This window comes from Drosophila sulfurigaster, chromosome 2R (genome assembly GCF_023558435.1).
Source record: "Drosophila sulfurigaster albostrigata strain 15112-1811.04 chromosome 2R, ASM2355843v2, whole genome shotgun sequence".
NCBI classification, from domain to species: Eukaryota; Metazoa; Arthropoda; class Insecta; order Diptera; family Drosophilidae; genus Drosophila; species Drosophila sulfurigaster.
Window position 1 is genome coordinate 29,280,000 of NC_084882.1, and position 16,604 is coordinate 29,296,603.

The 16,604-nt window shown below is 35.2% G+C and overlaps 2 protein-coding genes across 2 annotated transcripts in view; both read left to right on the top strand.

The window, feature by feature from the left end:
• Positions 1-15,922, top strand: part of LOC133836928 (endoplasmic reticulum aminopeptidase 2) — a 38,864-nt gene extending 22,942 nt beyond the window's left edge. Inside the window, 7 exon segments of the mRNA XM_062267538.1 lie at positions 57-1,404; positions 2,601-2,743; positions 2,805-3,067; positions 3,867-3,996; positions 4,060-4,431; positions 5,262-9,618; positions 15,783-15,922. Coding sequence (XP_062123522.1) covers positions 57-1,404; positions 2,601-2,743; positions 2,805-3,067; positions 3,867-3,996; positions 4,060-4,431; positions 5,262-5,414 — 2,409 coding nt within the window. The 3' untranslated portion in view covers positions 5,415-9,618; positions 15,783-15,922.
• A 120-nt stretch (positions 15,923-16,042) lies between these two features.
• LOC133836927 (segmentation protein cap'n'collar) overlaps positions 16,043-16,604 on the top strand; it is a 44,207-nt gene continuing 43,645 nt past the window's right edge. Inside the window, 1 exon segment of the mRNA XM_062267537.1 lies at positions 16,043-16,184. The gene's annotated coding sequence lies outside the window, so the exon portion shown is untranslated.

Consider the following 16,604-nt stretch of genomic DNA (forward strand, 5'->3'; position numbering starts at 1 on the left):
AATGTTATTTACACACAATCAATACGTAATCAACTAATGCCAATTACAATTTGCAGCTGCGTGACGACTTCATTGAGACACCGCCACTGCCCGCTGATGCCATCGCCTGGGTTGTTAGCGACTTTCAACGGGAATCGCTGCAACCCTCCGCTGCCTATATACCCACCACAGTGGCTCCGGCCACCGCTGGCAGTGGCAAGAAGCCATCGCAGCTGAACAACTACACACAGCTGAAGAGCAAGAATCCGCCAGTGCGAAATATCACAGCGTTGACGCATTCACTGAATGTGAATCTGACGCCGTTTCAAAGTGCCAATAGCACAACAACCACAGCGCTGCCCGTGATCATCAATGGCAACGGAAAACCCTCGAATCTCACATCGTTATCACAGTCCACAGGTTCCTCCATCAAGCGAGCACCTTCTTATACTTTCTATGCGCCGCGGGATTTGTTGCCACGCTCCTCTTTCATTCTGCACACATCACGAGATGTCCTGGAATATCTACAGACGTGGCTGGACATCAGTTACCCACTGACCAAGGTGGACTTTGTGGCCCTGCCTTCGCTGGATCGCAATCTAATCTCATCATTAGGCCTCGTCACTTTGAAGACTTCCTTTCTAACGGATCCTCATTCGATTACCTCGGAGCAATATCAATTCAGTGCTCTGCGCATTGCCGAAGCGATGGTGCGACAATTCTTTGGGGGGATCACCTCACGCAAAGTCCTCAAAGATGTTTGGCTGTGGGAAGGACTCATTCAATACCTTGGAATTCATGCTTTGGCTCCGCTTCAAGAAACGTGGCCACTGCGTGAAATGTATCTACTAAAGATGGCAACAGCTGCACTGGATATTGATGCCATCCAAGGTTGGGATAGCATTATGAACGGAACGAGTCACGATGGCAACAACGAGGAGTTCTTTGTGCAGAAAACCGCTGCCATCTTCTCCATGCTGCACACAGCTATTGGCGAGGATCGTTTCCGTGGCTGCTTGGGCACTTTTCTCAAGCTGAATCGCTTCAAGACCGCCGAGCCTACAGATCTGTGGACCATTTGCACTAAGAAAGCGAACGGTTCGAAGAACATCAAGGACATGATGACACTGTGGACACATCAACCTGGTTTCCCTTTGTTGACCGTTACTAAAATGGGCAACAGCATTTCCATTTCCCAGCGACCATTCAAACCCGCCGATTTTCTGGCAATTCATGATGACTCCTACGATGGCAACAACTACAATAAGACGACGGTGAATGCCACTGAGATGCCCAGCACAGTGGCACCCACAACGCAGGCCAGCAAACACAAGGCAGCGCCTAGTATGAAGTGGATCTTCCCTGTCACCTATGTGACGGACATCAACAACGTCAGCGAAACGCTTTGGATGCAGAATATCGATGGTGAGTAGCAAATGAGAGAGAGAGAGAGAGCGACACACATTTAAAATCTCTTAAATTGCGACATTAATGAGTTGATAACCCAAGTGAACTCTCAACCTCCCAAAATAGCAGCACAATTACGTCTAATTCAATCCAGATCGTCACATAAATCATCTGCCAAGTGACAAGATCATTTACAAACTTATCGCTTTGTAAAAAAATGCGATCAACCCATAAATAAGGCTCTCTACGAATATAATCAAAGATCACTCATTAACATCTGCATTCATTATGAATGAAATAATAATCTAAAATATCTCAGACACAAACGAATTTAGTGATCAGTGAAAGCACAACCTGTTTTAATACTAAAATGAGATCGTTTGAGAACAGAAACATTCTTATCTCTAAAACAAATGCGATCAGTAATTACTAGTGAAATTATACGACAATTAAACCTGTTGTCCAGTTGCTATAGTGATTAATGAACACGTCATCAAACAGTCGACAACGGCACTTGTAATACTGCGTTTTAGAATTTAGTATATATTGAAAAAAAAACATATGACTACTAAGTCTAACGCAAATGATTGATGAGGGCAAATATTCCATTAAAAAACTGGTTGAGAGAACGCTTATTAAGTAATTTCATCATTATCGCATAGGTTCTGGAAGTGTATAATATGTTGTAATAATGGAAGCTTGTCTCTTTATTGAAGTAGTTTATAGATAAATGTCTAAAAATGAAGAAAAATCCTCATTGAAGTAGTTTTAGTATTTGTAGATAAATTTATTCATTATAGAAATGAAGGAAACTAAAAACTTGATACTTTTAGAATAAAGATTTATAAACTTTCTATATATCATTGTACATTTTTTTCATCTATTACCCCAAATTATTAATTTCGAAAATTATTAGATATCATCAAAAAATGTATTCGTTTATTGAATACATTTTCAAATCAATTTTCAAATTATGTATTAACTAGAAATATTTTTGGACACTCCATAACATAATAGAATATAATGCAACTAAGCAATTACATTAATATTGACAAGTTTATTAACATAAACCACTCAGAACTGAAACCGGAAATGTCGCGTGTTGTTGTTAATGAACAACTCTGCTGACCTTAATACTTAACTCAATAATAATTCAAAACACGACGAGATCAATGATCGCTCGACTAACCAATGTCACTCCGAAACCATTTCAGTGACTTTCAATGTGCCGGAGAATGTGAAATGGATCAAGGTGAATGCCATACAGAATGGTTACTATCGCGTTGTCTACAACGATGACAACTGGGCGAGTCTCATCGAGGAGCTGTCCAACAATCCCAAGCGTTTCACCAGTGAGGTAAGTTATCACCTTTATTCTCATTAACATATTACTTATCAAATAATTCTCAATCTTACAGGATCGTCTGGGCATGCTGTCGGATGCATTTACGCTGTGCCATGCGAATCTGTTGCCCTGTGAAATCACCATGAACATGATTCAATATCTGCCAAGTGAAACGCATTACGGACCCATGGCTTTGGCGGTGCGACATTTGGAAAAGTGGCGTCGCATTCTCAAGTACTCTGAATGTTTTCTCATGCTCAGCGAGTTTATCAAAATGAAAATATCCACGGTAATGGAAAAGGTGGGCTGGATCGATGAAGGCGATGTGGCAACCAGGTGAGTGGGAATATACAAATTAAGTGTTTAGCCAGGCATAAATAAGTGTAATGAAACTGTGGTTCAACAGAAAATAAAAGGGGCTATAATAATGTAAACAGCGAAAGAAATTATTAAAAAGATTAGCTGATAAGCTAAAAAAGTATGAAAGCTACAGTCGAGTGTGGTTGAGTGTGAGATATCCGCTATCCATTTTGAATAAAAGAAAAATACTGCAGCATTATTCTTAAAAGATACCAAAATAATATACTTTAAAATACCAAAAATATAACGAATGGTATATTTGGTGTATTGATAGATATTGCAGTCTATATATCAGATTGTCAGGCAAAGCATAGGAAAGTATTTCTTTAATAACTTCGACGTTTTTTATCTCATCCAAACAAGGAATTATAAAGACTATAGTTATTATTGTATATACAACAATTAACAACTCTAGCTTAATAACGCTTATTAATCGAGTCTTGTCGATTTTCCGAAAAAAATTATATCTCTATCTCTTATAGTCTCTGAGATCTAGGTGTTCATACGGACAGACGGACAGACAGACAGACGAACAGACGGACATGGCTAGATCGTCTCATCTATTGACGCTGATCAAGAATATATATACTTTATAGGGTCGGAATAGACCCGCCGGGTTATAAAGAGCACTGGATTCTAATTATTATAATAATATAAACAGTGAAAGAAATGATTGAATAGAAAAGCTGATAAACTAAAAAATAAAACCTAAAGTGAAAGTTTCTATTGAACACAAAACTTTCCACATAAACTTATAATCTAAATCTCTTTACAGACTCATGCGTCCTGAAGTGCTGCTGGCTTCGGTGCTGTGGGAGGATATTGATAGCATTACGAAGGCAAAGAATATGCTAAATCAATATTTATACTACAATGGCTCCGCTATTTCACCCAATCTGCGAGAGGTAAGTCAGCAGTAGAGTAAAATACATAAATTGAAATTATTAGAATGCCCTTTCTCCAATTAGGTGGTTTACACAGGTTCCATTCTCTCCGGCGAGTACATCTATTGGCAGCATTGCTGGGAGCGCTTTGTGACGCTGCAACGCACCTCGGAAACGTTTGTAGAACGAATGCAGCTGTTGCGTGCCTTGGGCAGAACCAAGGATGCTTGGCTGCAGAATCGTTTGCTCTCGCATGTTACCATGCTGCCCACTGAAGAGGTGGTCCAGGTGCTTAAGGCCATTGCGGGCACACCGACGGGAGGTGCGATGGCTTGTCGCTTCCTCCAGGCCAAATGGTTTGAGCTGGAGAAGCGTCTGGGACCGGGCACCATTAGCTTTGCCAAAGTGATATCGGCCATAACACAATATGGCGCCACAAAGTTCGATTACGATGAGGTAAGGAGCTGACTATATAATGTTCTCCTAAATATTATATTAAGTTTTCTTATATAGTACACATACATTCCTTTTATGTATTATTATTATTAAGTATTACCAAATTCTATTTAAGAAAAAAAAGCTCTAATGACTTTTACTCATAGATCGTAATAATAATTTAAAGACACTTGTGAAATTTTAATATTATTTCATTTATTACTAATTTTGAGGCATCTTCTGTTATTTTTCGCTCACTATTTTAATAATTTTTCTTAAATATAAATACAATTATTGATATGCATTTACAGCATTTAACATTTATGTAGAAAAGCTCTAAAATTTGCTCTGAAATAGTAATAAAAAGTAAATGTTATTTTTTTTTATGTGTTTGTTATCAAAATAAAGATATACTCTTAAACTACATAGCTAGAGTTTAGTATTTAAATTTAGTAGTATTTTAGTATTTATTTAAATTTGTAGTATATTTTAATATTTTTTATTTGTTCTGATTTATATGTTTAGTTTATTATTTTAGTATTTTTAGTTTCTGTATTTAAATTTTAAGTATATTTTTGGTATATTTTATTTTCTGTATTTAAATTTTAAGAATATTATTCTAGTATTATTTCTTCAATGTTTCTGTATGAGAAAAAGTATATTTACGATTAGACATAAAAGTTCTAAGTTCTGGAACATTAAATAGTTTAGTGAAAGTTTTCTTTATTTACACAGAAAAGTTCTAACATCCAGTTTTCGCACTTTTGAACTATTTAGTATATTAAAAATAAAGATTTCCATACCAATACAAATACATCATTTCAATTTAATAACCTTCCCTCCACTTACAGCTGAAATCCTTGGTGCATCGCTTCGGACGTGGCCAGGGAATGTCGGTGTTGAACATGACGCTGAGCAGCGTTGCCTCGAATGTGGAATGGGTCGCCAGATCTCAGACAGCGCTTTATAAATGGGTGGAAAGTAATTTGCATTCGCATCGATAGAGGACTTTTAATTGAATTTTGCAAATTGTCATCGAGCATTATTATGATTATTAGTTAAAATTCTTTGGTTGGAAATGATCTCTTAAATCATTTGTAATTATGTTCCTTGCACTCACACACACTCACACATACATACATACTAATTTTCGGGAGCTAATCATAGTAATAATAATATTTACCATATCATTGCCATATATATATTGATATATATAATATTAAACAAAGAAAATTTATATCGACAGGGTCTCGAGATCTCTCCATTAGTTTATCATTAAGTTATCCAGCTCCTTTTGCCCCCCTCTTTCTTCCCGCCCCTTAGGCCCATGAGTTAACACCAAACAAAAAAAAATTGATAAAAAGACAAGCAAAAAATTCAATCTGAAAACTGTAAATTAGAATGATAAACAAAACAAAACAAAAAATACCATATATCTATAGTTATAGTATATGGAGTATAATGCATACGGATGCCATTTTCTATTATCTACAACTGAACATAAAGATATATCTATATATTGTATATGTATATGTATGTGTATATTTTACAAATAACAAGAAAAAACAAAACAAAAGCTAAGTAATATTTAAGCGAAAACAGATCGAACATATTTTTTCAGCAAAAACACACAACTATGAATCCATTAACATTATGATAAAAAAAAAACAGAAAAACAACAAAAAGAAACACATAAATATAAAAAATATAAGATATATATATCTGTATAGCATATTTAGGATTAATAAGCATCGTTTGTTAGGCATTATTCTTGTATGTGTCTGTGTGTATATGTGTGCGAACCGATATATATATGTATGTATCTAGATATAGACACAGATATACATATATCACAGATATCTTCCTTTTCCAAAAACAAGATCGAAAAAAACAAAACAAGTATAGTAGACACGATATACATTAATCCATATTGACATACATACTCTCACATACATACATATGTACATAACATAAAGCGGCAAACAAAAAGACACTTTTTATTTCTGCACATAATATTACACATTTTCTACTTTCACTTGCATTAAGTACATAGCAGTATTTATAAATCAGATTACACTTTAATTCAATTTGAAGTTTCGAACTTCCATGATTCCAGTCTCATTTATGATCGTAGATTTAACTTCTTATTGAAAGTTAGCAGGTAAAATTAACATCTGGAATTTCTTTTGTTTTCGAAAAGTAAAGATCAGTTAAAATCCTATATCAAAATTAGACAAATTTTTCGAATTTAAGCTTATGCTAATCACAATTCTTTGGCAGATTAAAAATTTCTGAAATTCCATTTTTTTTCGAAAAGTAAAGATCAGTTAAAATCCTATATCAGAATTTTTTCTAAAATAAATTAGTCAAATTTTTCGATTTTATTATTGAGTTATGGTCAGTATTTCATTTTGTAAGCTTATGCTAATCACAATTCTTTGGCAGATTCAAATTTTCTGAAATTTTTCGTTTTTTTCGAAATGTAAAGATCAGTTAAAATCCTATATCAAAAATTTTTCTAAAATAAATTAGTCAAATTTTTCGAATTTAATATTGAGTCATGCTCAATATTTAATTTTGTAAGCTTATGCTAATCACAATTCTGACCTGATTCGAGTGCAATTAATCTCCAAGGGTTTTTTTGAGTTTTTGCCAAGACAAAGTTCTATTTTTTTCTGGTGTACAATTGATAAGCACAAATGTTTTCACATAGTATAAAACTAGATTCGAATCTTTTTGCTATAACTTCTAGACAGCATTGAGTCAGGCAAAAGTAGTTAGCTGAGAATAGCTTACTATCTATGAGGTCTTTTTTTGTACGAAACCCATAAAGTTATGTTGAGGCTATAATGTTGATAATCTGACAGTTATGTTGAAGGTGGGGGCGTGAGGCTATCAAGAAATAGATTTACACAAACGCTCCAAAAACAACACATCTGTCACTTATCTCTGGTCGACTATATAGCTATATAATATATTCTCAAGAGCTGCTATACTTAATAGAGTAGCACTGATAACCGCAGAGGCTTTTGAGGCTTGATTATTTCTATATATATATAGACTCACTTTAAGCAAATGTAAGGTTTATCAGGTAGGTCTGAAGCGGTAGATGATATGTTTGACTCAATCTTCCGGCTTGCCGCTTTTTGCGTTGTTGTTAGCCAAAAAAGAAACCATATAAAAAAAAAACCCAACAAAACAAAAACAAACCAACAACAAAGAATTGGCTACCGAGAGATGTTTAACTCGAAATGTTAATTGGTATTCCAATATTTTTAGACCTGCTTTGGCTTTTGTGGCTCGAATTGAATTTTATTTTAGCTAAACACTAAGACTAACTCGATAGATACTCAATAACAAATGTCAATCTGCTCAGATACAAAACATAACAAATTATTATGATGATACAAATATGACAAAAACGAATATGATACACTACAAAAATGCAACAAACTTTATTAGCTAACCAGAAACAAGTTTTGGAGTCGATTTTACTGTTTTCGAAAAATGTATAAACCAAGGGAAAAACTTTAATATAAATACCGAATACAAACATACACTTAAAATCAAGTCGAAATTTAGAAAGTTTTACAAATCATTCATCTAGGAATTTATATATAGAGACATTAACAACAGCAACAACAACAACATCAACTTTGAAGAACATTCTAATTATGACAGTTTAGTGTTGGTTCGATGTAAATATTTATTTACTTCATTATATACTCAAAAATCCCAGTTTTGCTCTTTACTATATTTATTTGGACTTCATTCACACCCTAGATCTATCTAACTTGTATACTTGCGCATATCCGTCCACATATTTGTTCTCATTCCGGATTTATCAAGCCAACCTCTCCCCCTCTCCCTCTTTTAAGTCTCGCCCCAAATGGATTAAAGAAATTATCTTTTGTATAACATTTAATATGAAAATTCTAGTTAATTTTATTAGACGAAATTTATTTGCGACTGTTCTTAAGCTTTATCTATTGTATCATCTTTTATAAGGAAAATTGTGTAGAAGAAGAGGAAGAAGAAGTATAGATGGAATGCAGGCAAAGCAACTTTAAAGACGTAAATCTAATTGTATGAAAGCAAATATATGAATATATATATTTATGTATATTAAGTCAAATGGGAATACATATAAATAAAAATGATAACTAATATGTAATAGAAAATAACAAACAATAATTTATCTTATATGTTGGTGGGTGGAGGGAGGCAATCAATAAACATTTGGATCGGGTAAGTCAAATGCCATAGCCATATACCCTTTATTGCTGCCTATAAATATACTAATCGTTTGGAACATTACTCATCCAAGGGCCTTATCTGCAATTACAAATATCGATAGCTTTTTCAATGGAGAGCTCGCGCGAGAGAAAGAAAGAGAGAAGAGTGCGAAAGAAAGCGATTATTATGCATTGCATCAGCAAACAAGATACGACGCTTTTATACCCTGTACTTCAGAATGAAAGATAAGAAATCTGATAAGAGGCGGAACCGAAATGATTAAATTATTGAAATTACATATTTCCAGGGTATACGCTTGACTTATCACTTTTGAATTGCCCCTTATCTCGTTGTTGTGTCTTAACGCTCAAATGCTACTTTTCTATGTAAAACTAGCCGACGACAACATGCTGAAAATTATGGCAGACGGCTCAATAAATATTATCTCTCGCAAACACACACATACGCACACACACGCGTGACAAACACACAATCAGACACTCTCGCTGTGCCAAACAAGAGCAACGTCAGAGGGCAGAAAGAGAGTTCTGTGCACTGGCTGTGTAGCTTTGTTGTTGTTATGATTGTTATTCATTTTATCTTGAAGCGCCATCGCGTGTCGAATCGTAGCGCGCGTTGTGGAGCCCGAGGGCGGACGAAGTAGACGAGTAGTCGGCCGACTAACCGACCAGCTGACCGAAGCGAAGAGCGTCGGCATTCATATTGGCATTCGTCGCTATGGTCGCTCAGTATATTGTGAACCGTTCAGAGAACGTCAACATACGCACGCCGACTCTCGACTCTCTTAAGCTTTTCAAAAGCACCTGTGGAATGTTGTTTTGAATCTGACGTAAAGACCGCAAACACAGTACGAAAATCGTATGCAACAAGCAAAACACAAAGTGATCAACAAAAGAAAAACTACAAAATTTACCAAACAAAACAAAAGAAAAAAGCAAAAGTGCAAAGCATGTATGTAAAAAGTTAAATTTAATTTCGCATAATTAATTTAAATAGTTCTCGCACCGAACAAACGTTAAACTATCAAAAATGGCGAATGGCAAAAAATTGCGCCGTTAAAGTTAAAGCAACACAAAACGCTGTCAACACTTTCGCGCCCCTATTAACAATCAACAAACTAAGCGCGTGTCTAGTGCTCCCATATAGATATGTATATGTGTGTGTGTGCAGTATCTCTGTAGTGTATGCGTGTGTTGAGTGCCAATGTTTGTGTGTGCGTGTATGTTTGTGTAAATTTGAATTGCGTCTGTCAAAAAAAAAAAGCAAAGCTCGCTCAGTGCAGTGACTGTAAGCACCCTGTTTTATTCTACACCCTGTGTAACTTTTGCATTAAAAAAACGGGAACAGTTCGTTGTTAAGTATGTGAAGTATCTAATAGTATTGATGTTTTCGTATAAATTACCGGCATGTGGTCATCGAGTTGTTTTCCTGCTAAACCCAAAACACATCAACAAAAGGCAGCACCAATTGCTTGACTGCACAATACCCTGTAAAGTGAAATAGACCGCAACAAGAGACTTTATTCGAACGAAAAAGAAACATGATGTTGATATGAAACACTAATGCTTGCGTCTTATCAAAGTCATAAATTATATTTAAGACCCCTTCACTATTTAAAGCAACTGCACTTCGCGAAATCCCCCTGATGATCACACTAGATATAGTATCGTTGGGTATATATTCAACTATGTACATGCTGATCTATTATTAGTCCGATTGTCATGAATTTTAATCGATCAAGTACAGTATCTATTGAAGTGCTAATTTTAAAACTGCAGCATACCCTTTTGTCATGCCCTTTTCGCAGGGTATTTTGTGCTATAAATAAATACATATTTACGTTTATTATTCTAATGAATTTTGCGTTCGCATTGGTAGACTATGGATTATATAGACATAGACAAATTATAATATCTCTACATACATAAAAACAAACATACATATGTATAATGCTTGATTGCACATGTTAATAAATGTTTAACGGGTTTTTCAACTATATACTATATAGTATATCTTCCATATATACATACATACATGTATTATTAGAGTCGAACAAATATCAAAATAATTCTCTTAATTGCTATGGTACATAGTATTACATTTCGAGTTAATTGTTTTTCGTTCCCCATTTTGTTGTTGTTTATTTCGTTTTCTCGCTCGGCTGAATCAAATGATATATAATATAAGTCGTAACTGAGATGATACGTGTGTACAATGTAATTACTAGCTAGCAATTTGTCTGAGGAGTGCTAATATTATTGACACGATACTTACTTTTTATACTTTTCAAAATACGAAATTCAAATTCCGTGCGACGGATGCGAAATTCGAGATTCTTTGGAAAGGTTTACTACACATGATGTGAGTACTTCTCTCGTAATTGTTAAAGTCAATATGAGGCTTGTTTTGCACTTTGTACGCATCCGAGATGTGATTTTGATCCGGCAGGTATCGATAAGAAAAAACTGAACAGAAATAAAAACGAGTAAGAAAGCTACAGTGAAGACTGCTGGACTGACAAATATCCGGAACTATTTTTAGAGAATACAAAACAAGCTGTAGGATTGAGGATTTTTTACTGTGCTCTCAAAGGAAAAAGGAGAGGAGCCAGGGAGGATCATGAGCTAAACTTTTTCATACGTATAAGATCAACATGAGTTTTGTCACTAAATTTCGTGACTCTAGCTTTTGTATTCCCAGAGATTGAGGGTTTCATATAAATGGATAGACAAAATCTCTGTGCAATATTTATACACCAGAGTACTATCCCTTTCTCTAGTCCATACAATTTTGGTTGATCCTAAACTAGAACACCCTCCTTCTGGATGGCTACCGGGTATAGAAATGGGAAAAAAACAGAAGTTAAGTATTGAAAATAAACAGGTTTTTTACGCTGTCTGTCGTCGCACAAGGCTTAGTTAATTTGCATTGGTCGACAAACAAGACAGCATTACAGTTTCGGCCAAATTTTGATCATTGCCAAAGTCATGAAAGCTTTGTCATCTCTGCTCACATAGTATGTTTAAACATAAATTGACGACATCACACCATCTTTAAAGATAGATAGATACTACGTATAACATTTACTCGTTTCGTGCGTTGGAAAGTTGGGCAACTGTAATACACACAGTAGTGCACTCTTAACATGACTTTCGATCTGAAAGCTACAAAACGAGTGCCAACGAAGCTTGTTGAAAAGCTTTTGCAGATGCTGTGAGTCAGCGAAACAGATATGGATCGAGTTAACAAAGAAACAAAGAACTAAACCCGATTAAAATTGGCACTAAAACTAAAACCATCTACTAGGTGCTTCTTAGTTAATTTTTGGAGTTATTAGACCTCTATGATAGGCAATTAAGCACGACTTTAAGCGGAAGCTTTAGAAGTTTTTCACATAGTCATGTCATAAAGTCAACTTGACTGGTTTTAACATTTTAATAACCGGTATTCTACTAGTGCAAGTACTTTTTTCACGCCTCTTTAGGCTTCAGACTATGTATGTAATAATACCTTGAATTGCGCAGATTTTTGTTTTTTTGTTTTTGTATTCTTTTTTTTTTTTGATTAGCCGAAACTGTTGGAACTCATAGATAGTAAGGGCTAGGAACACCCAAAGTGGTATGTAGATCTCTATATCGTTTACAACCGTTTCGCTTTTCAAACTCAACTTCTATGGTGCCAATGGCTATCTTATCAGGCCATAATAATTTTATACACATATTTGCAATCATATATACTCGAACTCGTATGGCCGAAGAACTTAATTTTCCTTGTCTAATCAATATTTTTTTTAACTTTCGAAGCACACTTATCAATATATGACTGAAATTGACTCGACAGCGATGTTATCGATGAAAATAAAAATAATAGAATAATAGCAAATTGGGAGTTCTCTGCTAGGGATTACTCTATAGAGGTGCGAACTGCAGGAAATACCAAAAAAGACGCAATTTAGCGATACATTTGTGAAATTCGACGTTCTATTGAAAAATATCTCTTAAAATTAATTTTAAAAATGTAAAAAAAACACAATTCAGTATATATTTAATGATATTTTTATGGGTATAAATTGTTAATTCTTCAAATAATAAAATTTCGATTCTATCATTTTAAATATTATATATTATTATTAAAAAATTCAATAAAGTTTAAACCATGATTATTTTTGAGCAAAATAAAAATAAGAATTGTAAAAGCTTTGTTTTATCATTGAAATCGCATTACAATAATTATCATGTATGTAAATTATATAGTACCACTGTTAATTACTTGGGTTCTCGCTATCTATCTACGATATTTATGGTACCAAAATTACATTAGGCGTATTTATTTATGTAAATTTAAAAGCTTCAAAGACCTGCGACCCTAAATTCCAACCGGTAGTTAATATAACCATCTATTTTATAGCAAAGATTCTATACTATAAATATCTGCCGCACCTTTCTGAGAACAGAACTGAGATCAGCAGCAACTTTGTTTACCAATCGAATTTAAGTAACTCTCTCTCCCTCTCTCTTATTCGACCCCCGCGAGGTAAACGCACCTTACACTGACACTGATATTGTTCTCTCTCTTGTCGCGCGGTCGCTAGGCGCACTTGATAAACACACACATACACACACACACTCATTTAAGTGTGTATGGGCCCGAGCCAATGAGCTTAATCGCTCTGTAGATGCAAGTGCAGATAAGAAACATGTGCGTTTGTGTGTGTGCGTATGCAAATGCGTATATATGTATGTAGTTATGTATGTACCCTATTGATTTTGTTTGGGGAAAAATAAACTTAATGGCTTATCAATAAAACCAGAATTCATATATCTATGTGCATATTTGTTGTGCAAATTTCTATTTTTTTTGTATTTGCAGTATTTTTGTGTGACTCAACATATAATTAATTCGAATACAAGATGATTGATTTGGAGGATTTGCCCAGAATGCAATCGCTATCGCCGGTGAAGGATATGGATGACTACACCATAACTTCAACTAAATTGGACCCGAAGAAGACCCCAAAAATGTGTAGGCTTTTAATAAAACCAACGGTAGCCTCGACACCTGCTAATTTGTCCACGCCAACAACCCCGGCAACAACAACCATAATTAACGAATCTTTGGAAACACCGAATGTACAACGAAACACGATCTTTGGTTTTAATTACAACACGCTGGTAAGCTTTTAATTTATACTCTTAATATTCATAAAATTGCGAGCATAAATGATTTTGAATTACAGTTGAAAATAAAATTACAAAACTTTTACATTTGCAAATGTTAAGCCGCCATCATGAAAAGCTCGCTGAAAAAGCTTTACACAAAGCTTACAGCACGTTGCTGAACTTTTGGCTGCACATTGTTTGTCGCTTTGTAGCGCTAGTAAAAAGCTAACTGGGTTTTACTTTCTTTATTTTTCACCTTTCTCTCGTTGAAATTCACCAAATTTTGATTTTAGCTAGAGCATTTCGTCTAAAAAGCGGCTGTGCTGCTCAGTTGAGTGTGGTAAAGGTTGCTTAACAGTTCGCCTGAGCATTAACAGTGCCAATTTGAGTAACATTTCGATAATTCGCATAAAGTGCGATAGCAAAATGTTAACAGTAACAGAATTCTGTTTATAGCAGCAGCAAAGTTGCCATACGTTGCCATAAATTGTATTTGTTGTTTCCAAAGTGCGGTGAACAGACGTCAGAAATCTGACGCTCGTTGAGTCGTGAAGAAATTGTGTGGAAAATAAAACGCAACGGAAGTAAAAATTAACAAACACTCGCTTTATTTACGGTACGACACAAAAATATTGTTTTGAAAGACGACGAATACGCAACGCAAAGAGAAAGTCGCAATAATTATGTATGAAACAGAAAACGAGACCGCGTAAAAAATATGAAGAAAAAATTTTACTGTTTTCTGTCGCTGTGTGTGTGTGTGTGTATGAGTGAGAGAGTGCGTGTTGTTTGTTAACCGGAATAACATTTAAAACGATAGAAATTGTTTTTAAAACTTGCACTACAATAAAATGCAATCTCATTGTGCTGAGGTGACAAACGCAACAACAAGAGGCTAGCAACAGCAACAAGATGAAAAGCCAAACTCAATTCAGCAATACGTGTGTGTGTTGCTCTCTCGCTCTCCCTCGATGTCGCTCAGCTGACATGTTGCAAGCCCTGCATGAAGCGACGAAATTATTGTTTGATAAATATTATTTTGTGTGATACAAAGTGCAGAGCGGCAACAACAACAGCCTGTCTGGCTGGCTGGCTAAGCAACAATTACTGATTTGTTGTTCTAGAAGTTTCTTTTTAGTGCTATAAAATTTACATCTTGTTTATACTGCTGTCTGTGTGAATGTGCTTGTGCGTTCTGCTTGTGTATGTGTGTGTGTTGTTCTTGTTCTTCTTCTTCGGCTTTGGCGCTGTTGCTGCGTTGTTGTTGCCTTCAAATGCATTTGAAATGTGTGTGTGTGTGCTATTGACTGAGCTTTGATTGCTATAAAAATTCAATTATTTTGCATTTTAATTAAAGTATGAGTTAATTGATGTCATGCAGTTAAACATTGTATAGGTGATTGTGTGTGTTGGCAAAAAAACAGCAGACGGCATTTTGTTAGTGTGTGAGTCACAGAGGCAAAAAAAAAAACGAACACAGAATGTGCCGATAAAAGCAAACAAAGAAATAAACGTTGATGCACAGACATAAAGCATAATAAGCATTGGCATTGCAAAATAGCGAAAAGAAAAACAGGCAACAACACGCCAAAAAATATAAACGATTATTAAACAAATGACGATTTCACCACGCACACACACATATAGAAACGGCATACGCACACACACAGATAGCTAATGCGTGCTTTGAAATAGTGCGTAGAAAAAGTGTGGAGAGTTAACAACTTTCAAATAACAAATAATTGCAAAGCACCAATACATGTGCATGCTATAATTACATGACGTGTATGTGAGTGTGCTTTTCTTTTTATCGTCTGTGCAAATTGAAAGAAATCGCTTTTAAGTGTTAGAACGAGAGTCCATTGGCCAAGTTCAAGGACGTCGCAAATAACGGAAAAATAAATAAATATTTAACAAAAATACTATTGGTGAAATTAATTAATTTATAATCCACAGCGTAAAAGTGAAAATAAAAGTGAATTTATTCAAATCAAAACATAAGCACAATAATACTCATAATAAAAAGTTGGTGGAAAATTAATTACAATACATTGAAATTGATTCAAAAGCCGCGTGCAGTTTGAGCAAAAAAGAAATAACAAAATTCAACGCAAAAACGGAGCTAGAGAAGAGAAAAGAGAGCTGCGTCGTCGGCAGCGCCGTTTGACGTTGGCGCTGACGTTGTTTTTGTTGTTGCTGGATTTTGACAGCCGCACATTCTGCAGCAGCAAATAACAATAAAAACAACAACAGCAACAGCAGCAACCCCACAATATTTACTGCGTCGCAGTTTTTACCGTTGAAGTCAGCAACAGCAGCAGAGCTTCTTCTTGTAGCCGAATTTCGTGGAGAAAAAAGGTGAGTGCACTTGTCACACACACATATATGTACATTTACACAAACGCATACACGCATCTCACTCTCACCCATTAACTCGCTCATATGGAATCACTCATTGAGAATTGCATTTGTATGCGTGCTGCGATCGAACGAACATTTTGTTTAAAGTTTACTATATTTTCTGCTTGATGGAACAAAGAATGTTTATAACATTTGGCAAAGAAATATTTTCGTTTTTTTGTTAACACACTTTAACCTGTCCGACTTTGTCCTTGAACTTGCTTGCGTTTGGGTTTATCTGTGCGTCTTTGTCTAACACACAATTCACCACTCTAAACCATTTCACTAAAGACCTTGAACAAGTTCAAGTTCACGCAGCCTGCTGCCTCTGAGTCTCTGTCGCTATTTTCGTTAGGCTGTCAATGCAAAAAGGGGAGG